At 39.5% G+C, this 23,293-nt stretch overlaps 2 protein-coding genes across 3 annotated transcripts; one reads left to right on the top strand and one right to left on the bottom strand.

The window, feature by feature from the left end:
* Positions 1-2,743: 2,743 nt before the first annotated feature.
* LOC145239194 (uncharacterized) lies at positions 2,744-15,300 on the top strand. 2 transcript variants are annotated; one of them, XM_080102479.1, is made up of 19 exons: positions 2,744-2,879; positions 3,299-3,425; positions 3,729-3,894; positions 4,348-4,492; positions 4,559-4,660; positions 4,960-5,072; positions 5,347-5,508; positions 6,204-6,306; positions 6,834-7,081; positions 7,773-7,920; positions 8,771-8,942; positions 9,190-9,340; positions 9,573-9,735; positions 10,798-10,931; positions 11,217-11,330; positions 11,804-11,982; positions 12,628-12,982; positions 13,678-13,912; positions 14,058-15,300. In XM_080102479.1, the coding sequence occupies exons 1-19, from the start codon at positions 2,852-2,854 to the stop codon at positions 14,153-14,155; spliced, it is 2,943 nt and encodes a 980-aa protein (XP_079958605.1). In that variant the 5' UTR covers positions 2,744-2,851; the 3' UTR covers positions 14,156-15,300. The 2 variants fall into 2 exon arrangements, with proteins under 2 accessions (XP_079958605.1, XP_079958604.1); XM_080102478.1 differs by having other exon boundaries at positions 4,559-4,683; positions 4,959-5,072.
* A 1,563-nt stretch (positions 15,301-16,863) lies between these two features.
* On the bottom strand, positions 16,864-17,984 carry LOC145238360 (uncharacterized). Its single transcript, XM_080101501.1, has one exon. The coding sequence runs from the start codon at positions 17,921-17,923 to the stop codon at positions 17,384-17,386; it is 540 nt and encodes a 179-aa protein (XP_079957627.1). The 5' UTR covers positions 17,924-17,984; the 3' UTR covers positions 16,864-17,383.
* Positions 17,985-23,293: the final 5,309 nt, after the last annotated feature.

Raw genomic sequence — 23,293 nt, 5'->3', positions numbered from 1 at the left:
AGGTGGTAAGATTTGCGGAAACGATTTGACCACACACGAGTTTTCGTGCCATTTACATCCGATACTTGCATTGTGACTTTGTTAAAATCCGAATTTATTCCAGATTTGTGAAACTGAAAGCATTTAAATCTGACAGCGGATGTCTGATATTTCCTTGTATACCCGGAAATTTATTTAGACTCTCATCAAAACATTTTTAAATGGAACTAAAAGATGGATTTGACGAAAATGTGTCATTTTTCACAGCGGGTTTAAGTGATATTGTACAATCAAACGGTTTTCAATCGAAAACCAGCGAAACGTGCTTATTTACAAGACTATAAAAACTATAAAAACCTAAATTTGTTTCGAAAATTGCCAAGGATAAAGGTTGAGATTGGTGGTTTAATCGAAAATCTTAAGCTGAACGAAAACCTAATATACACGTGGATTTTACACGTAATCCCTGGATAATGTTTACAATCGAGCGCTTGTCCTCTGAACAAAAATCTTTCTTTTTCCAACCTTGACCAGCGGATAAGAAGCGCGATCAATTAGCTGACGAAGAATCGATGAGGAATAGCGAACGTAATATAAAATAATCAGCAGGTCATTAAAAGAACATTTGTCAGCGAGTCGCTTCAGAAATTAATAAACTCACTCCGCTAGGGTTTGTTTGTTTCTCAAACAACATCGGTGGAGCGGCCCCGGCCAAACACGAGGAATCTCCATCGAACATCTGCAATCGATCTTTACCTCAATCATATTCCAGGAGTTAGATAATCTGAAAACGATAAATCACTGTTTTATCGCTGCTATACTTGTACCGTCCTGCGTCAAACACGGTTCAGGTTGTACAGCTTTGACGTCATCAACGGTATTACATCATCAGACGCTCTGATTTGACCCCAGTCTTGGTATTAACGAAATTATCAAATCATTACAGTAATAATTAAAACATTTTTAGAACAGCCCCCTCATTTCTTTAGTGAATTGGTGATACGAATGTTGCACGCAGATATTTCCATGTGATCGTATTTTTAGGCGCGGGTATCCATAGCAACGGCAGATGTTAAATTCCATCCCTACCAATCAGGAGCCTCCGTTTGCAGCTGCTTTTAGACGTTTTGTCGCAGGAGGTCGGGTTACGCAAGATGAAGCCAACACCACGTTCACCAGCTGTAATTGCGACGTGAATTTCCACTTTAGGCACGTACGCTTGTGAAACACAGTAGATGAATAAGTGAGTGTTGATCGACGCTTCCCAGCACAACGACGTTCTGTCTGTCATGTGGTTTATCATAGTATAAAGCTGTTGAAAATATTAAATATTGTTTGCATGCGACAGTTTAGGTAAGGGATCGGCAACCCCTGGCACGCGTGCTAAGGTTGGCACGCGATAACCTGCTTCATGGCACGCCAAACGATTTGTGTGTTTATATTGAAGTCTTAATTTAATTTAATTTAGCTTTGCATTGCTTGCTTTTCAGTTGTTTATCATTCAGTAGTCTTAAACTCCAGCTTACACGCACCACTCTGCCTGCTTTCTGTTTTGATATTGATATCAGCTGACACAAACCACTATTACAACAACTAATTACTCAGAAAAATGTGGCACGCGAAGTTATTACCACATGGAAATAACAACTAAATTGGCACGCGTCGCTTCAAAGGTTGTCGAGCCCTGGGGTAGGCTTACCACGCATACAAAAGTGTCTCTGTAAAGCTGTCGGATACAACTCTATAGAACATTATTCAAGCATTACTACACAATAATATAGAGAACTAGAGTAGAATTAAGATTTTTTTCGGTTTACCTCCTTTGATATTGTGGTCTTGTTTTTAAATCGGTTTTGCAGAGCATTGCAACCTTGCACATTTACCCGCAAAAATCAGCTTTAATTCGGGCTCATTACGTAACTTACGTGATGTGACATCATGTACTTGCCGACCAATCACATGACACAAAATCATCGCCATGCAGATGGTAATGTTTGTGGCCGGCGAAAAAGGGATGATCTTATTAGTGTTGTAGAAAAATAATAACAAATATGGATGATTTGATTTGAAACATCATAGGAGCAATAACCTTTCATTACCTTCACCATCGGGTTGGTTAAAATGCTTCGCATCGCACACAATGACCTCTCTACCTGTGTGTATTGGCTTCTCCGTGTTGTGTCAATAAACACCGAGTTACCGCTAATACCGCGCGCTTTGTGAAGCTACCAAGTCCTGTGTGGTCATCAAAACATCGACCAGCGTCTCATAATCCCCAAACGTACACACACAAGCAACGGCGTTACATGCTGATCTATTGTCATCCCCTGTCTGCTGCGGGACTGCGCCGCCCATTCAACATAGGGTGGTTAAATTGGATCGTGTGTCATACCGGGAAACTAGAAACTATCTTGTTCCATGTGTGTAAAGTTATCCGACCCCAAACATCTCGAAATCGCGAGCTTAGCTTGGTGGAGGTCGTATGTGCGATGTATGCTGGTGTACAACACAGTACAGGAATTATTTATAGAAACTGTGAGATGTTTGGTTATTTGTGCAGTTGCAAAATAGTTTCTACTCACCAATTTCATTTCAATTCGGACTAGTTGGTCAACTAACTAATAATTTTTGTTTCTGAATTGGTCCGCAAAGTTTTTGCGCTTGTTAAGAGGCCAATACCTCTTTTGAAAGGTTGCCTGCAGTAAGCAAGAGTCTGGACCGGGCGATTGCACCGCTAATTACTTTGTGCTCGTGGACTTTGGCTTCGGTGGGGAACAAACCAAGCAAAGTGGCAACTGCGTGTTTTGCAGCTGCCTCGTGTTTGCGTTGAAGTCGCTTTGATTTCCGAGCTGAAGTCAAGTTTCTTGAAAACATGGACCCTGAATTTGTGCTGATGAATGGTAAGTTCTTTTGTTGTTGTTATTATTGTTGTTGTTGTTTTAGGTTTCTGTTTTTTTACAATGGACTTGGTGAGAATAGGAAATTCTATATGCCTGAATACAATGTTTTAATCTAGCTTTCATTGTCTTTTTATATTCCCAATCCGTTTCAGCTGTGTTGCAACTAGTCTTGACAATTTGTTGCTGTTCAAGCAATTTGAAAGAAGTGTACTTATACTATAATGACCTGTGTTAAAGTTGTTAAGGACCAATTACCACAGAAGCCACTTGCTTGTGTCAGTTAATTAACCCATTCAGCAAGTTTAAGTGTAACGGAGGTTAAAGGTCATGTTGGCTTTGTAACCGTTTAATTGCTATTGGTGTGATGTTCAGATATTTTGTAAAATATTCGTTTGCTGATGAATTAGTTCATTTTGTAGAAACCCTTGACGTCGATGAGTTCCTCTGTGACGTTTCAATGCACCTGCGCAGACGTGATCTGCGCACGTTGCTTGGTTACATCGGCCTGTCTGGAAAAGAGGTGGATTCCCTGTTGTACGACTGCAAGTGAGTCACGTGATTGTACAATTAAGATTTGGTTACAATTTTTTCAAGGAATTTAATATTTTAATTACTCCTATCACTCACTAGGTTAATGTCTACGTAGTGAAATTACAACGTCCTTCGAATATTTGGTCGTACGTTAGGAGATAAAATCGCAATAAACGCTTTAAACAGCCGCACTTGTAACAAAGTGATGTAATTTATCACCTGGTCAGCCAAGAGTCTAATGCATGGTTTGGTTATGAATTTGTTGCCTCATTAAAAGAAGATTTGTGTGAAGCGCAACACGGAATTAAAATGTTTTAGGGCGAAGACAGGGACTGAGCGAGGTCTTCTGTCGAACACCGGGACTGTGGTAGAGGGGAGTAGTCTGGTGAATTTCATGGAGCAGAGGAGGAAAGCCATGCAGACATGGTGGGAATATGCAGCCAATACGAAGCAGAGGAACACACCGGCTCAGCAGAGAGTGAAGGTGAACGACCGCAGACAATATGTTGATCTGGTTCTGTTGATATACTATAAACTGACGATCATTCGACTTACGTAAACCTCTAGTAATGGTTACAAAGATCACTTTAAAATGGCTCTGTTGGATTTTTTTAAGGTAAAAAATCACGCAATAAATTTCAGTATAAAAAGCAACAGAAAAAGTTTCTCGTGTTTTTATACAGTTTGGTGTTTTCTCCACTAAATTGTGTCGTAAAAACGAACACCATCGAGCTTTTTCACGTTTGCTTTATCCGCTATAATGCTTAATTGATTTGTTGGTTATAAAACACAGTATTGTGATCGATTTAATCGGATGAAATAGATTTGAATAAATAAGATTTTCTTCCTTTTCAATGCAGCTGCTGAATTAAACCGCTGATGTAAAACCGATTTCCAACGTAATTTAATCTTTTCTCCTTGATGTAATCTCACACAGGTGGTCGAGTCCAGCACCTGCGCGCTCCCCCAAATACCTGAGCATCGTGACGTCATTGACGGTGACGTCATCCAGAAAGATTACTTGGAGTTGGAGCATCAGAAGTTTCCTCCGATTTCACCCATTCACCTCCGCACACACGTTGGTGGGTTTGCGAGGAGGCAATCGTATCAGGAAGTTTCCATGATATGAACTGTGCTTTGCTTTGTAGACCACTTGCTGAAAACTTCCGAAGTTGTAAAAGCCGGAACCCCAACTATCGTCACAGACACGTCACAAAGCGATGACGTCACTTACCGACCGACCAATCAAGAGAGTAGGACGACTGTGGTTCAGGTGTGGTAAAGCTAAGCAGTTTTACGTAAACCGAAGGGGTTTTACTGATGTTACAGTTTATTGAGCGCGATCAAACATCAAATTAGCTTACTTTTAATTCACATACTTTTTAATTCGTTTATCCCCAGGGCTTTTGGGGCTTACACAGTACATTAGTTAAGCTTGCTCGGTCAACATGTGCGTTCAAAAGTGTACAACCCTGGCGAAATTTAGCAACCTTTGAAAGCAATGAAAACTTGTGGACGTTTGGTTTACCTGGTAACTTAATGTTACAGGGAAAAACTGCCGATGTCAGCATAAAATCATCAGCTGGGCGCAACAGTGCTGCAGGTCAACAGCCAGAAACTCCAAGATCAGCGGGACCTGTCGTTCAAGTGCCGGTAGCTGAGGTAGAAACTTATTTACTTGTGCTAGTAATTATTCCAACTACTCATCCATTGCGTTCATGTAAAGTATAGATTATAATTGGTTGTCGGCTAATTGTTTTATAAGCAACACGACCACGTTTCTGAAATCCAAGGCTAATGAAAACTTATAACTCCAGATTAAAAATACAGTCAGAAACTTTAATCTGATTTCTGGGGCATTTAAACTTTTTAATAAACCTCTTTTTTCCACTCTAACTCCGCTACCTCGGTTTGAAATCAGTTTCAACTTTTGCAGATGACCGATGTGGTGGGGATTCCCCACCAACCGAATGTGATGTCAGTAGATGCACCACACGAGGGCGCTCTCACGGTCGATAGAGGGCAGCAGACGGACCTGGTCGGTTGTGACGTTTCACCCGATCAGGTGGCGATCCTTGGAAGCTCGATCACACTGGAGGTAAAAGAAAAACATTCGCGGCTTGACTCGCGATTTCAAACCTTCTCAAATAAAACTTAACAATTAAAAGCACAAAGCTCGTCAAGTAACTGTTTAGAACAGGGGTGGGCTACCTTTGTTACTGTTGGGCCAAATACAACTGCCAAAATTAGTTTGCGGGCCGCACTTGTGTAACACAAGGGGATTTTTCTTTGTTACTTACCAAATATGCTTAACTCCAAGTAAAATTGGCATTTGATCATAGCAGCATATTGTCAGGTCGCAGAAAAATAGCATTGGGCACGTTAATCTGCTCAAAAATATATAATAGTTGGACTTGTTTGCCAGTACATTTGAAATCCAGGTGTCTCTGCGGGCCGCACAACCTTTAATCAAGGGCCGCAGGTTGCCCACCCCTGGTTTAGAACAATCTTCGGTAGAAAGGTACAACATTGTGAGTTGCCTGGTGCTTGATATGGTTGAATAGTTGCAAACAAGCCCCGCCCACAGTGGTTAACCAATAGCGTGACTCTTTTTATCTTGACTGACAATCGCCACATGACGTGCTTATCGCCGTTGTCTAATGAAGCGTGTTAATGTAATTGTGCTCACTAAGTAGGCGTGCGATAAAAATTTCACCGTGCAGGATTATTTGACCGCACGGGGACTTGTGCATTATTTATCTGGTCCGGATTAAGACGATTCGTTTTGTACAGGAATTATTGAGGAAGTTATGGAAGAGTCTGCAAGCCTGCGGATTGAACAAGGTGGTTGAGATTCTGCAACAACGCTGGCTCATTCGAGTTGACGTCAATCAAGGTGGGATCACGTGACTATATGCGGTTGCTCAGAGGCGCTGAAGGATTTGCGACCATATGTCGGTTGTCGAATATAAAGTGATTTACTGTTTTGCTTTGACAAATCCCCAATGACGAGTGGAGCAAAATCACAAATAACATGCGTGTTCTGTTTGTGACGTATTCACCTGTGTGTTCCACGTCACCAGCCTAAATAACCGATAACCACGTGATTATGAATAAACGTCATTTTAGTATAAAAACACGAATGCAAATAAGTTTTTTTTAAGTTTGTAGAGCTCTTCTGGCAATTATATTTTATATACCGACGTTTCGACGTCCTATACAGGTCGCCTTCATCAGGGTATTGAGTGTTATTTACCATGATGAAAAACATCGGTATACAATTGCCAGAAGAGCTCTATAACTTCAGCAAGCAACAGCAAGTTTGTAATTCCTTGTGTTGTAGAGAGTCAGTACCTTATTTCCATTGACAATAATTTAAGTACAAAGTTACGTTCAGTTTTCAAACCTTGTTATTGTTTACAGGGCGAGCCGACATGTTCCCTAAAATGACGTGGGGAACCCCCCTTCCCCCGCAAACCCCGTTCACTTATCCCCCTTACAAAAAGATCGGCCACCTAGCGGTTATGGGGTCAACGATGAGTATCGAGGCAAAAACGCTGGGTTACCCGCCTACTGAAGTTACCCCACGAACGGCGCGGGTTGGAGACAATGGAAGCATTGTGACGTCACGCAGTCTGCCCGTTGAAGGAGCAACGTCATCACGGTTTCTGGTGAGTTTATTTAAACTTGCCAAACACTTTATAATATTGTCGTTACTGTCCGACATTTTACCATCAAACTAGTGCAATATTGCCCAAACTTACAAAAAGTAAATTTTCGCGGCATACTGCGCCAGAGTTGTAAACGGGCCTGAAATTGGAGCCCGAACCCGAAAATACGATCCCGAAACCCGGCCCGAACCCGAATCGTTTTTTAAGAAGCCCATTTAGGCCCGAAAGTTTGATTGGCAGGCCCATATACATTGTCCCAGTAAAGACCAAGACAAACAAACACAATACACAATTGTTCTTAAATATGGCGTTTTAGGGCTGTTTGACATTAGGTCAGGTCCAGCAACTAGCTACTTAGCTGGTTAAATTTATTCAAAAAAAAAGAAAAACTGACACAGAGTGTAAAGTCAGCCCCGAATCAAACCCGTTTTTTTAAAGAAAGCCCGAACCCGGCCCGAGAAGCCCGAACTAAGTTACTACTATTGTTTTGCGGGTAATTTATCAAAAACAGAATTCAAACCACATGACCTAGTAAGAGAACCTTCAAGGGTTTGACTTAACACCTCCGCTTCCGATTTTTTTCCACCTTACACTGCGCGAGACAAAGCAAAGTAACTTAATGCCTTTTCCTCGGAAACAACTTATATTGTTAAGAGCTGTAGCAAAAAAAGCTTTACTTCGTATATTTCAGCCTAGCGCTTTACGTGAAAGACTGAAAACCCGATCAGCAAAATCTCGAGGCGGGATCACGTCTGTGTCGCTGGATGGCGCTCCCGTCACATCATTTCCCACCCGAGATTCGTGGAAACTCCGGACTGACACCGTGCGACGGAAAGGAGGTAAATTCTTGACAACTAGACGTAAAAGAGACATGCTGTAAGTCAGGGGTCACCAAACTACGGCCCGCGAAGTCATTTCATTCGGCCCGCGACCACATTTTTTGGTTTGTCAAATCGTATTAATAACTTTGTAACATTCAAAAAATAATTTAGTCCTTACGAAAGTTTTTCTGTCGCGATATGTAGAATTGATATTACCTAGTTTCATAGGATTACAACGCCCAGGATTGATCCAAAGCCAGTTTGTTACGTCACAGACAAGACTACAACTGTTAATTGTGCGCAAACAATTGCCTTCTTTTGTTACTTGTGACGAAATATACAAGCATTGCTCGTAAGATAAGACTAACTATACAGTTTAAGTCGCTTTGCCAGATTTTAAAAAGGATTGTAGAAAGACCATATCTTGGCGCCACTATAAAAATCGCCTCGCGGGCTAAGTTTGGAAAGACGGCGATAATAAAGTAAACTATGCGGCCCGCGCGAATCATTATTATACTTATCCGGCCCGCAGTGAAAAAAGTTTGGTGACCCCTGCTGTAAGTGAATAAAAAAGCATGTCACTTTTATGCACATATCGGTGTATAATGTTCCATAGTTCGTTTTTTTTTTACAAAAGTATTTAACAAAGCGCTCGCTAAACGCACTATGTGTGCTGCAATAATTTTTGCTCAGTGTGCATTACACACGGTCATCAATATATTAGTGTTCATTAGACAGACATTATTTTGAATACAGTGAATGTTTTGTGACCAGGTTACCGACAAGAATTTTGTTCCAGCTCCGATGGGCATAAGATTTGTCAACCTGTTCAATGTATTTTACGCCATGTCATTTACTTTATTTTCAGCCGCAATTTCAATCCACGTCACAATCGATGACGTCACGCTCCCCCCTCAACCGTCGATGACGTGGGGATCGAGTTTGCACGTGACTGGGCAGCAGATCAGGGAGAGAGTTGCTCGGGTTTTCTTCTCACACGTGGTCAACGATTCCCGAGTCCTCTGCAAAACTATCGACAGGTAAACGAATTATTCGAGGTGTTGTTGGTTTTAAGCGTTAATATACGCAGCATCAAATACTTGAATGTTTGGAACAAATACTCTTACAAGCGTTTTAACGACGGATTTTACATGAACATAAAATCACGCTATGTCACCGCGATTGTCGTCAACTTTTTCGGAACTGCTTTGTTCTTCCAATGGCGACATTTTTTGATCTTTTTTCTTACTTTTTGAAAAATATATGTTTATTATTTTATTTCAACAGAATCGAAAAAATTCGCGGACTTGTAGTGGAGCACGCCCTCAAGCGGATAGGCGGTGGCGGTAACGGCATAGAAATCACAAACTCGCAACTGGTGTTTCAATGTCGATGTCTTCACCCTGAAACCGTCGAACAAGTGTGGCTCCTCTACCAGGTGCGCTACCTAGTGGTTTTAAAACTTGGGATAACTGTGACGTAGGCGGCTGCACAAAACGCAAATGTGGGATGAAATTTTAGTTCTAATGTGCTAGGTCTGAGCAGCAGACAGAACACACATCTTTTTGGCAAATAAACATACACTTTGTAATTCTGGGGCCTTAACTTACTTTGTTTATAAATGATATTATGGGCTCTTTCTGTTTATCTTCTTATTGCAACTTTCTTAGAGTGGACAACTTCGCGAAAACATACAAGCCGGTCTTGTGACGAAACGAGCTCGCCACGCATGCGCAGTAGACTTCCTCCATCTGCGCGCGCACATCACTGAGGAGGAATATAGAAGAGCGCTTGGTCTGTTGAGGAGAAAACCGATGCCAAACACAAAATCAGGTGAGAAAGATGAGATTTTCATCCTTCTTGTAATTGTGGCTTTTAATCTGTTTCTTTCGTAGATTTTTGCCGCCCGTTAGCCACCCTTACCAACTAACTTTATGTTATTGAGTTATTGTTTGTAATGCTTTGTATCTTGGAAAGTTATCGTATTTAGTCGATTGTAAGTCGCTTTTTGAGATGTTAGTACAGTGGTTCTCAACCTTTTTTCTTTCGTGGCCCATTTTCATTGCTAAAAAATTCTGTGGCCCAGTAAATGTTTATGAAAGAAAAAAACAACTAACTTATAAAACAGGTTCAGAAAAAAAGCAGAACATATTTCCAACAGAATATAAGTTCAATATAACTTAATGCGAAAAAAAACATAAAATAGCAGTTTCCCTTCTTTAATCAAGCACTTTCAGTTATGACCGAGTAGTTGGACAATGAATATGCTGCTATCTGGCTTTATTGTAATCCCAAGTAGTTTATTACATCATAAACATAAAGTGTTGCAGAAACTCAAAGTAACTTTATGCCGTAAATAGTTAAATTCAAATTAATTTACATCCCTTCTCAATTTCTCCCCAAGCCATTATTTTTGTAAAACTGAGTGTAGTGACACAAATGAATGTAAATTCTTAAAAACAGCTTTCTATTTGGTTGGTCTGTGGCCCAATCAAAATGCTTCTATGGCCCACCAGTAGGCCATGGCCCACTGGTTGAGAACCGCTGTGTTAGTACCACCGTAAACTATTGTTCAATAACACTTTTTCATGTTGCAAAATAATTTGGAACGCCAAACAAAAAGCAGGGGGATAGAAATAATATCGGCATGTCATAAAAATGTAAGCTGCCCTCGATTACAAGCCGCAAAAACCTTAGGGCAAAAACTTTATACGCCCCGCCTTGCATGCAGCAGCTAACTACCCGACCAACTCCACAAAGCGAGAGATAAAATAAACGTAAAATATGTTTAAAAATGCGCAGATAAAGTAATTGGCGAGAGTTGGTCGAAAGAAAATTACCAAATGTTCCTGTTGCGCCTATGTATATTTCGCAAACATTGTTTTAATGTTGCAGGTCGTTTTTACGTGACAACAGGAACAGGAGGAGCGATAGGTGGAACAGGTGGAATGGTTCAGGCACAGAACCGAGCTCTCATGTCCGTTACTCGATATCTCAAACTGCCAACACCTGCTGAGAATAATGTACAGGTGAAACTGATCTGTGAATTGTGTGCAGTATGTTTGCCGAGTTCTTTCTATTGAAGTTTGACTTGTCATCGACGAAGTTTCCAAAAAACGTTGTAAAGTATTAAGTTGAATAACGGCCGATATTCCAAACTACGAAATAAATCAATCAATGCGAAAATTGTTTTCAAATTAAAAAAGCATCGTAAGTATTTGAAAACAAGAAGCAAAAATAAAAAATGGCGTTAATTTGCTCAAAACAAATTACAATTTTGGTCGACGCTTTAGACAACGCCCCCATTTTTTCAGGCCCCGCCCCCAAATCCCCCAGCTACGTCACTTGCTGCAAACGAAACTCCAACAGTGGCAAAAAGTTCTCCGTTGAAAAACAAACCAAGACCTTCAGGGAATTTGCTGCACAAGGTACGAGATGGTTGCGTGTAGTTGACAAATATGTGAGAAGCTAATATCTTACCCAAAAACAAAGCTGTCGGTCAGCTTCAAATGTAAATTGCACTGATGGTGACCGCAGGATGTTTCATACGAAAGTTCTTGAAAGTTTAGTTCTTTTTAAACGACTCAAGTTAAAACTGTTTTTTTTTTCTCACAAAGCTGTGTTATTGTGCAATTTAAACGAACTATAAGTCGTTGTGCCGCTACCTATATAGTGTATGAGTGAAATACTAATTCGTATTGCCAACAACCTCAAGAACCATAAGAGAATTTGCAAATTTTCGAAAGTATCTTTAAACCTCACAACATTCACAACGCAGTAAAATGTAATAGTTGTTTAATTCAGCATAAATTTTGCCTAGATTTAGAACTGCGAAACAATGCAGCGTGAAAAAATCTTCATTATATTTTATTGTGTTTTACGAATGTCCAACCTCTTTCAGGTCCTGGGCAAAGAACTCGAAGTTTTGCGGCAACGACTCCGAATGTGTGAGGACGAATGGTGCGAGTTTGCAGCCAATCAGATGGCCGCTATGCTTCGCTGCGCAAGCAACGTCATGAGACGTCGGATCGTTGGCGCCACCACGCGGACACAACTAACCCCGCGTTGCACGAACGTCAGGTAGAAACTGTTAGGGTTAAAATAATATTACACATCAAGATTGGCTGAAATCCCTGATCTAAAACAAGTGAAGCAATGAATGTTACGTTAAGACGTTATTATGCCACATAACGCTTTTTAATGTGGTGTGGACGCAACGTTAAGACGTTATGGGGCATAAAAAAGTGGATAATGGCTGAACACGCTGCGTCCACACCACATTAAAAAGCGTTATGTGGCAGGAGAAAAAGATTGACCAGAAAAAGATTTTGGCGCCTTGTGAGTATAACACGACTGGGGGAAAATTAAAATTCAATGTTCGACGTATCAGGGATATTTAATATGTTCACTGAAACGAGCGAAACAATTAATGTTTCTTCGGTTGAGTCGTTCTCCTGGTCAAAAGTATAGGTTAGAGCAAAGATTTTGACCAAGTGAAGAGTTGAGTTAGGGTAAAAAGGACTTCTACTAATATGCAGGAAATGCATAATGTCTCACTTAAAACTGTTTTAAATTATCTCCACCAACAAAAATTTTGACATCATTTTAAAAAGATCACCCATAAAATTTTATGGTTTTATTTTAGGCAAAACACGATTTGTTAATTAAATCTACCTATAATAGCTGCTCACATGTCTTGACCACAAGATAAATATTTTTCGACAGTTTGCTTCGTTCGTTGTACAAAGCGATAAAAGCGACCCAAACCCCGAAGAACCCTTCACCCCGCGCTCCACCCACAATACCTAGCAACCCCCAACAAGTCACCCACATCGGGATCGCGCTTTACCCTAGTGACGTCACCTTCTCGAATACGGACCTTGTGACGTCAGTGGATGACGACGATGACGTCATAAAGGCCCGTAAGCAGGAGGAACGCGATTTCGTCCACAGTTATTGTCATTTTACGGAGCTGATAGCGGAACTGGGGGCGTGCAGGGCGACGCTACAGGAACGGATTGTTGCAAGGCTCACCACTAATCCCACGGTGGCTCCTTCAAAGCATCTATACTTGGCTAAGGTGAGCTACAGTTTGTCTTTCTAGATTTTGTATATACTATAGGTCAGGGGTGTGCAACCGCGGGCCAAATGTGGCCCATTCTGCTAGAATCACAAGCGAATTTTACTTGTAGCTAGGCATATTTGGTGCAACAAAAATCACGGTAATTTTATTTAGGCCACAGTGACAAAGGTTGCACACCCCTGCTTTAGGTTAAGGTCGGCACCAGTTACCAAGGAACATGACCACGTGTTCGTAGGGCATCTTGGCGTGCTTCAACCGGTAAATAAGGCGCGTTTTGAAAATTACACCCCATTAAGTCAAATCAAATTTTATTTGCATTATCACTTTATCAAAATGTCATTGTTGAACGGCTTCGTTCATATTTTCCATCAAACGAATATTTTCTTAATCTACATCAAACTGCGTTGCTTCCCTGGCAATTACGATCTGTTTACTAGAGATTGTGGCCTAGGTTGCTGCTTGTTTCAACTTCATGAAGAAATCTTAACGCAGGCTGGATTTAATGTGGCTGCAAGTAAACAGTTTTCGTGTTTTTTCCAGTGCAATATGTCGGAATAAATTGTAAAAACAAATAATATTGTATAGTAAAAATTTATTCCAAACTATTTAACAATGCTACTATCAACAGAAGTCGAAAATGTCACAAAAATTAAAATTTTTGTATTGTTTTAACGTAACCGCAATATGTACAGGACGTTTACAACTTGATGGAGAGATGGCGTCATATGTTGGCACGTGACTTTAACTTCGGTCAGGACGAAGTCGTTCAACGCTTCTCAAAACGAATTCTGTCAGATGAAACCGTCATCGCCACATTTGCTTCCGATCTCTTGGATCAGTTCCCTGGGATTGTCGCATTGTTACCAACCATGTTTCATATTTCTGAACAGATTCTAACCAAAGTTAAAGACCTTATCCCGAAATCAGGTATTTATGTAAATTTAACGAACGAGATTGGCAGGTTTTAAGTAAATATATTTTCCTTTGAAAAATATCCTTCTATTTTCAGATTTGTTTCTCTGTTCGTCAATAACGGAACGTTGTAAACTTATCTACATGTTTTTTTTTGCAGAAGCTCCTTCTTCCAATCGAATTTACACGTCAGTTACAAAGTCACAAGGTGGCAGCACACACAACGCGAAGCATCTTTCAATTTGGTTGAGTGCATGATGGGATATGAAATTTGTCAAAAACTTTGTTACTCGTGGCTTGTATTTGATTTAAATGGTTACCGTACGATTGAACGAAAAATCAAAAACAGAAATTTGATTATTATCGTCGTAGCATCTGCCTCAACGGTTTAGGGTAAATTAACAAGTTTGTAGAGCTCATCTGGCAAATGTAATTTTATTCCGACGTTTCGACGTCCTATACAGGTCGTCTTTATGGTAAATAACACTGAATGCGACTAGTACAGTGCACGATAAACAACGGAGAAAAGAATGGAACGCAAGCACGTCACAACGCAACGAAAACACCACGCGATAACAAATTATTGGGCCTCTAATCCAGTGTTTCTTAACCTTTTTAGCGCTCGTACCCTTTAAGCTTTCATGAAATTTGCTCGTAACCCCTGTCTACAATGGCCGACGCAAGTAAATAAAATTGTAAAAATAGGAATTAAACTCAGTGTATTTATAACTTGCGTGTTGAATGCAAGCATTAAAACAGTATTGTAAGTAGTACAAAACCAACCCGTTCTAAACATATAACAAAGTAACTTGTTACTCATTCTTCACAAATATGCCCAAATAGCATATAATTTCACCCTGCATTTCGTACCCCCTGGTTTGGTGCTCCGTACCCCCAAGGCGTACACGTACCCCTGGTTAAGAACCCCTGCTCTAATCTTTAAGCAGGTGCCTGCAGCACGCTGGAAGCGTCTCGTCTGTTTTGATGTTCATTGTGTTGCCCCGTTGGTGAGTAAGTTATTCCATGACTCAAGAAATAGTCTTTTCCTGTAGTCAGGCTCCTGGGCCACAACAGACGCCGCATTAAAGTCAATACGGTGGCCTTGTGATTGGAAAGGGCCGACTTCTTCGCGTCGCTGTTACAATAAAATTACATTTGCCAGAAGAGCTCTACAAACTTGATATTATGCCTGGCAGCAATAGCTTATATAAGGTAAATTAACGTTTGCAGCGATATTAAATCCAACGAAAACTCCTATCCATGAAACCCAGGCCATAAGGTCTTATTTGTTGTATACATTTTATTTTGCCAAAGCATTTTGCACAGAATTATTTATTCCTTTCACTGCATTCACAACAAGTTATTATTTTTTATGCACCAACTAGTAAAACCGACACTTGAAACAGTTGTCTTCAACTACAGAGAGTACGGAACAGGTCAAACTAAAAAATTTTAATACTTTGCCGTGAGGAAACAGAAAGATTGTGCTGTATAGCATTGGACTGCAATTTGTTCTCCAAAAACACTTACGTGTTTAAATGTACATTTTCCATAACTTTAACAAGATACTGAAGCTGTAAGGCATAATGTATTTCATATATATTTAATGGCAATTCTACTTCTGCCGATGAGTATTGAGTGCACGCGTCATTACTTGTCCATCAGCACCCAAACTAGCTGACACACAGCACTACAACAGCTTAAATTAATATTGTTCTAAATTAAGAATTGAGACAAATTTGTTTAAAAGCAAATATAATTTCGAACCAATTTGAGACCTGTGAAAGACACAGATCTCAACCCTTGATGTTTAAAGGTCACCTCCATACTTTGCATAGGCTATGTTATTGTGAATTATTGAATATTGCGATAAAAATGAAACTTTGAGAACAGTGTTTTGTCAACTTAAGTTAGTTTAACTACACTTTCACAAACACCTTTTTTATCACACCAAGTAATGAAGCATATTGCACGAAACCAATACAAAGAACCTCGTGTGCCCGGTCATATAACAGTCTAGTTACGGTAGCTGCAGCGCGTTTAGCCCACTGTTTTGTGCTGCATAACGTTTTAGCTTTGCTCGTCTATTTCCGGCTTGGTAAGTGATCTTTGCACGATTGTGTCGCTGCGTGTTCTTTCACCAAGCGAAATTAACTAAGCTCTGTACAGCAAAATGCTACCTGTGTGTATTATAGTAATGTGTTGATGTACCTGGATTAAAGCAATTTAAAAACCCAACAGCGCTGCGAAAGCGAACAAGTTAAAATCAATTAAACTTAAGAGTCGTGCAAGGTATAGCCTTCTACCTGCGTCTTGAACCCATGATCTTTCCCTAGCACGGGTGGTAAGCTGCTCAGCCCCCTTCGACTAGACCAGTGGTTCTCAAACTTTTTTATTGTCGGGGCCAAATGGTATTTTTTTAAGTGTGTAGAGTGCCGCAAAAAACGAAACCTTGAGAAAATCACTAAACATTATTACTTTGAAAGCTAAAATAGCTATGTTTGGTGGTTTTCTGAGGTCTGGTGCGTGCCCTCTATTTAGCACTCTATAACGTTTCAACGTTGCGCAGCAATGTCCAGCGTGGTGATTGTTATAGTGCTGTTGTACACCGCAACGGAATATGTTGTAAACCGTACTGTGAAGTTGATTATAAAACAGTTGTTTGAGCTGCTTTGCACCGGTGTTTGCAATGAAGGGTGCCCCAAATTTAAGTCCGTTTCGTGTATAAGTTATCGCATATTGCATAAACGTGTTTACTGCTGCGGCCAATATTCAGTTTTTACGTGATTTAAATGGTTCCCACACGATTGAACCAGAAATTCTTCTGTCATCAGGTACCATTAATTATTTATTATCGTTTGAAGGTCACAGTGGAAAAAAATCCACTAGGCTTCTACCTACAAAACCTGGAGCTATCTATGTGGGTTTAATTTAGTTAATTTTAATCCCTTACTTGCAAAGTCTCATTTGCTGTAAACATTTTATTTTACAAAATAATATTGCACAGAAAAACTTCACATGGAGCCTGCTTTCATTTTTATACATAAAGAAAAAAAAACTTTCATGCATTGTCCAACTCATAAGAGAAATTATAAGCATGGCATTGGACTACAATTTACACTCCACAATACAGATGTTGTTTAATGGTTGCACAGTTCACATAATATTAACAGGGTAGTGAACCTGTAAAGCAGTGGTTCCCAACCGGTGAGGAATTTTAAAACTTTAGGGGAGGAAATTACTTGGTACATGTGGTTTGTAAATATACACTTCAGCTCTGTGAATATAATCTGTAAAGTTGATAAAAGATCCAATTATTAATGATGTTTACATGGTTTAGCATCTACTATGTAGTGTAATTGGGAGAAATCAAAAAGTTTTAAATTGACAAGGCAGGAATTCATCAAAAAGGTTGGGAAGCACTGCTGCAAGGCACAATGTATTTGATATATTTAACAGCAATGAGTCTGCCAAACCATCAACAAATTAATACTTTGTACAATCTGCCGACGAGTATTGAGTACACACACTATCATCGGTGACCTCATCGTAATCTTGTTCTTGGAAACTGCAGCCCATGATGAGGTTATGCAAGTTGCAATAATTTGTTCCAAAATCCAGAAGAGCATAAAATAACTTTGACGATGAAAATGCTTCAACTTTACACCCATGGCTGGCAGTAACCACTTTTTCGAATTGGTGAACATTCCCAAAGCTTGAAAAATCATTCATCATTTTTTGTGGGTAAAACTTGATGTGAATTTTGTCAAGGTAATGCTTCTTCGGTGTAGAGTGTGTTGCATATAACTCATCCGCAGTGTTACTTGTCAAATTATACAAACATTTTTCGCCCCCTGAGTCACATCCAGTGGGTCCTTCCCATTTCTTAATCTGAGCAACTAACTTTTGGTGTACTGTGTCACATGGCAGGGTATGAAAGTTCCATTCAATTTGACACGATGCATGAAAGGGGTATGCCTCTATCCAAGCCACTGCCAGCAGAAAAATAAAAATTTTGCAAATCATAGCTAATCCTGTCTTAAACTTAATCTGTTGTGTCTCTGATCTCTGAAAGAAAAAAAGTAATTTAGTACATTTTGCACTACATACAGGGAAACAGTTAAAAGTTTGGCACAAAGCAGCAATGCTTTAATTGACCACAAACAGTACGAAAACATTGCATTATCAAACTATGTTTGCTTTGCATTGTTGTAAGTCATGTTTTCTAGTGTCCTTTAAATAAATTCGACAACAAAACCCTGCCTAGATTGCTAGGTATATGGGTCAAGTGCTTATAAATCCCTTTATTTGGAGGAAATTTTCTTTTGCTGACATATTTTTACCACATGAACAAGCCAACAAGTCAGCTAAGCTTGTATAACTTGAACACATTCTATGTTTAATATCTAAATAAACACAAAATAAAAAATTGTGTGCGACACCAAAACCAGTAAAAACAACAATAAAGTTAAACAATTAAAAAGATTTACAAACGTTGGCATTTACTTTAGTCCAGACCAGACATCATGGGTAAAATGTTGCAAACACAAGATGATTTAGCATTGCACGAAAGATGAAATTAACGAACCAATAACAAAATCTTGTTAGAGCAAAAACCAATCAAGCGGAACAAATCACGTGATTATGGTCATGTGCTGACTGCTGATATGCGTCACATTTTTTTCTTGTTTCAAAAATTATTTTGGGCTGCGGCTTATCGTTCAAAGCACAAGTGTTGCCGATTTTAAAGCAAATTAAAAGTTACCCTAGATGCAAAACGAATTTCAGCTTCTAGTCCAAAGTTCTGGTCTTTTTTAAGCGTAGATTTTGTTTAGCATATTGCACAAAATTGGGAGCTTTTTATGGCCTTTTTACATTACGTTGTAAGTGTTTTTGCTGCTCGCCACAAAAACCTACCGTTTACAGCCTTCTACAGGTACAGGAGAAACACAGCAAAATGGAAATATTTCTCTTTGCCATTGTAACGTCCCGTGAACGCGCCCCGGTTACAGCGCGGAACGTCACACGAGGGGGGATTGAAACGCGATTCCTAAAGGTCTCCAACACGCAGTCCACACAGATAGGGTGTTTTGTAGATCTTATATTCAAACACTTTCAAATGAAGAATGAGGACGGTGGGAGGCGATAGAAACGATCGGAAACGAATAGGGAACGGTTTCTACATAAAGCATGACATTAACATTGCGCTTTAAATGTAGAAATATAACTCAAAGCTTACCAACTGTTATGGTAACCGGAAGAAAATATATAACATGGGCAATCCCAGAAATCACTGTCACACACCTAAATACACAATAAAGCATGAAACCACAATATGCCATTATGACGTCATACACAATGGTTACCAAGCTATGTAGAGCGACAGTGTGGAAAAGTCACGCTTCACGTGAATATCGTACAAGAACGCTGCGTAAACAAATACAAATTAAGCAACTTAAATAAACCCAACTACACGTACAGTACGACTATTAAAAAAGGGGAATGACATTTTAGGTCAAGTTCACAGCGGTTAGCAGTCATTATGGTAATTCACAATATTGAGTCATTAAACACATATATACAAAGTGACTCACCAGTAATCGTCAATAAACAGCTTTTCTACAACAACCGACGCAGCACCGTGCTTCACGGAAGTCAGCAACGAAAAGAACTAAACCACGTTGCGTTATCACACAAAACTGGCAGTCGATTGTTACGTCACACAACGCACTAGGTTACAACACAAGTTGTACTAAGGAAATGCGGGAATCTATAGAAATCGGCAATTACTGGCAAATAAGATGTAACAGCCATTGTATGCGCCGATCTGTTGCTGCTAAGTCAAAGCAAGACGATGTTGTAAACAGCCTAAAAGACTACTTTCAACCTAAAACCTAATGTACTTTATAGTGTTTGTTTGTTGTTACGTAATACATCATAGAATGTAAACAGTGGAGTTGCCATAACAGGTTCATAACGTCAATGTTTTAAAGTTCTATCTTGTTGGAGTTGTTCGAATCAACGCACTAACGGCGGATGTTTGAGCACTGGATACCTTTCGGGGTGCAATCCATGCGCAAGGCGTGTTCGGGTTCGCCTAGCCCTAAAGCAAAACATGGGGAACTTAATCAAGTAACGCTTTGCACGAACCTTTGCATTTTGCCTGTAGAAATTTGTGCTTTAAAGGCACCATTCATTCTAGTTTGCTGCACTGTTTAATTTTAACTTTTTTGCAGGTTCACCATCTCACATCTTATCGACATCCATATCTTCGTCCTTCAATCAACTTTTTTCAACTTCAAATATTTACTTGTATGTAAAAATAGGAGTCTGTCGTGGGTCAACCGGGTTTGCGGAACTGTTAGGCCTAACTTAGGCTAACTGGCGCTAGGGTGAGTGACCTATTCTTTGCCGAGGTTGACTCGTGAAGGAAGTCTTCCTCGGTGGTCAAAGAATGGCCCAAGTCTATAGGAGTGCTACTATGTCAGCAAGTTGGCGCTAGGGCTAGAACTTAGAGTAGCACTCTTTAACTTGGGGGAGGTTATAGCTAACATAGGTGGGGTACGTTTGGGATTCGCGCGCCACGTAGGGACTTTAGCTTAGATCGTATTTTAGCTATACCTATAGGTGTGGCGTGTTGTTAAATGGCTTTAGCTAACATAAGGTGCGCTTAGAAACACGGCCTGGGCATGGCCTCCACCACATTGCATTGGCCGCGGTGCAGGCGGGACCTAGTAGCGGACACCGCTATATCCAATGAAAGCCCAGGCTCGTGGGCTAGAGGAGACCGGCTTTGCATTTAGCCCGAAAAGTCCCGTGAACCACCCTGGTAGGGCGCAAACTGCATGTTGTTAATTATACGCTGTAAACGTCACTTTTTCTTTCAAACAAACGGTTGCGCCTGTATTAACTGTAAAATTAGGGCTTTGTGGTTTTCGGGTTTTGACCAATTTGTTATACATGCTTGTAAATGCGGTTTAAAGTTTTCTTCAAAAGAAAAGACTGCGAATTGGATATCAAGCATGTATTGTTAAAACTCTTGATAATCGTAATAAATCTGTGTGATCATTTAATTATTTTAAGTGATAGAATATTAGATGCGCTGATGCCCCAAATTCCCGTTTCACTGGTCAAACCCTTTTTTACTCGTGGATTTAGGCTAACTTATAAAACTAACTTCAGTTTCGTATTCCTGATTGACCAGGCCACTCTGCCATAATGGGGCAATGACATTTGGGTGGTTGAAAACACGACAGACTCATTTTCAACTTTTCTAGGCTAATTTGCGTCGGTTGTATTCAGGGCAGTTAGTTCAGGCAAGCTTGTGTACTTTTAGGTCGTGCGCGCAGGGAGCATGGCGGTTCCAACGTTTTTTCAGACACCTTTACCGATTCCCGAAGCATTCCTATACACCGGTTACGTGCGAGAGATCAACGTAGATTTCATCCACCGATTGCTTGCTTTTATATTTTTTAGCTTTCGTTTTCCCTCTTTCATCAACCAAAAGGTGTGCAAGTCCACTTTTTCTATCCTTTTGTTTCTCGTTAGTAAGACCAGTTCTTGGGGGTGTTGTGCCTTTTTACATCAGCCGGACAGGTCCTTTTTATTGTAGTATGTTTGTTTATCTTTCGTCGCTCTAATCACGGGAGCCGTCATCGTTTTGCGGAGAATTAACGGTTAGAACAGAAGTCAGATTTCGTTGTTTTCAAGTTTCTATTAGTATTCTTGATTATGCTGTTGCGTTTTAGGTAAGCAAAATGTAATTTATCTTAAAAAGCATTTAAAATAACACCAATTTTTTTTTTCAGGATTGGATTTAAAATATTGTTGTCTATATGGTTTGAAACATAAAAAAATATGGTTCCACAAAAAGCTTGAGGTATTTTAAAATACATAACAATTTATTATTTTTTGCCGGTTCAACCTACTTGTTTCTATTTTGCAGAAGTATTTTTTGCAGGTTTAAGCAATTCATTTCTATTTTACAGAAGTATTTTTCCAGGTTTAACAATGTTATTTTTTCTGTTTTGCAGGCCTTTTAAACATTTTTACAGGTTTTGTAAACTAAATTAATTTTTGCTTTGTTTTGCATTTTTTTAGGGAATAATAGGAAATTTGTTTATCTTTACAGATTTTATAGGGAATAATGTGATTTTGTGTTTTACAGGTTTTATAGGGTCTATTAGGAAATGTAACGTTGTTTGTTTTTTTTTGGGGGGGGGGGGGTAAACTTTTTTTTCAGGTTTTAGGGTGTATGGTTATATTTTGTGTAACAGGACATTTGTTCTTTATTAAAATCTTTAATTTACACAATCGCATTATAACAGATTAAGTTAAATTGGAACACAAGCTTTTTTTATTTACCATTGTCCGCAAACAAACTTCGGTAAGTGACGTCACAACTATTACCATTGTTATGAAAAAACATTGTTTGTTGACTTCTAAACGCAGTCTATTTTTAAAGGCATTTAGTGAGCACTTATTAAGAAGTTGAACATAGTGAACGCGGATTAAAACACACACGTTTCCTCTCTTTCACGCATGTTTTAACTTAAAATGACGAATAACACATGGTCATAAACAAGCACTTCGACTTGTTCAATCAATATTCGCCTTAATTAACTTAAACAAAATCCATTTCGCATATTTCCTTAAATACGCCTGGAATAAACATTTTTTTTATTTTTTCACATGCGTATATTAACCTGAAATGCGAGAATCAAATGGTCATAAACAAGTAACATAATCATTCTACTTACGTAACTTAAATCCATCCCGCATATCCCTTGGTTGTAAGCAACAGTTTTTTGTTAAGATATCCTCGCTGACCTACTTGTCCACTCAGCAACAATCAACACCATCGAAGACGATCTCGTACACGAAGTTTAAAGGTAAATTATGTTTCTGTCATTGTTGGTTTAAATATTGAAAAGGAACATAAATATAACTTGTACTTTTCACTGTAGAGTAACACTTGCGACGACAAGCGTGTTTAAAGATTTATTCATATTTTTTTACAGTTATTCACTTGGCTGTTAACATTTTCGACTGTTGTATAAATGTATATTTTTTATTTTGTTGCTGAAAGAATGTATTTAACTACAGGTTTCTAAACTTGGTGGTAGCGCCCCCTCTGGGCGTTTTGTAAAATGAAGTGAGCGTTACTGTAATCACTGTTTGTTTTCAATGTGATTTAAAACCTTTAATCGGGTTGGCCCATTTTTCAAACGAACGCCAAATGCTCAAAGCCAAGTTCAAGTAACTGCCCACGCAGTGTATAGGGATCTGCAGCACAGGCAACCACACACACAGCGTACACACCGTCATCTGTGACGTAGTTCGGTGACCTCTCACTTTTGTCATCGTCTGCTCTTCAAACTGTGACGTCATCATCAG

Source organism: Phallusia mammillata, chromosome 7 (assembly GCF_965637545.1).
Source record: "Phallusia mammillata chromosome 7, kaPhaMamm4.hap1.1, whole genome shotgun sequence".
NCBI lineage: Eukaryota > Metazoa > Chordata > Ascidiacea > Phlebobranchia > Ascidiidae > Phallusia > Phallusia mammillata.
This window is presented reverse-complemented; position numbering and strand designations above follow the sequence as displayed.

Bases quoted from the DNA above. Each gene is read 5' to 3' on its own strand.
- LOC145239194 (XM_080102478.1), top strand. From the start codon at position 2,852: ATGGACCCTGAATTTGTGCTGATGAATG. The intron at 4,684-4,958 runs GTGTGGTAAAGC...TTAATGTTACAG, and splicing joins GTAGGACGACTGTGGTTCAG to GGAAAAACTGCCGATGTCAG. The intron at 11,983-12,627 runs GTAGAAACTGTT...ATTTTTCGACAG, and splicing joins CCGCGTTGCACGAACGTCAG to TTTGCTTCGTTCGTTGTACA.
- LOC145238360 (XM_080101501.1), bottom strand. From the start codon at position 17,923: ATGATTTGCAAAATTTTTATTTTTCTGCTGGCAGTGGCTTGGATAGAG.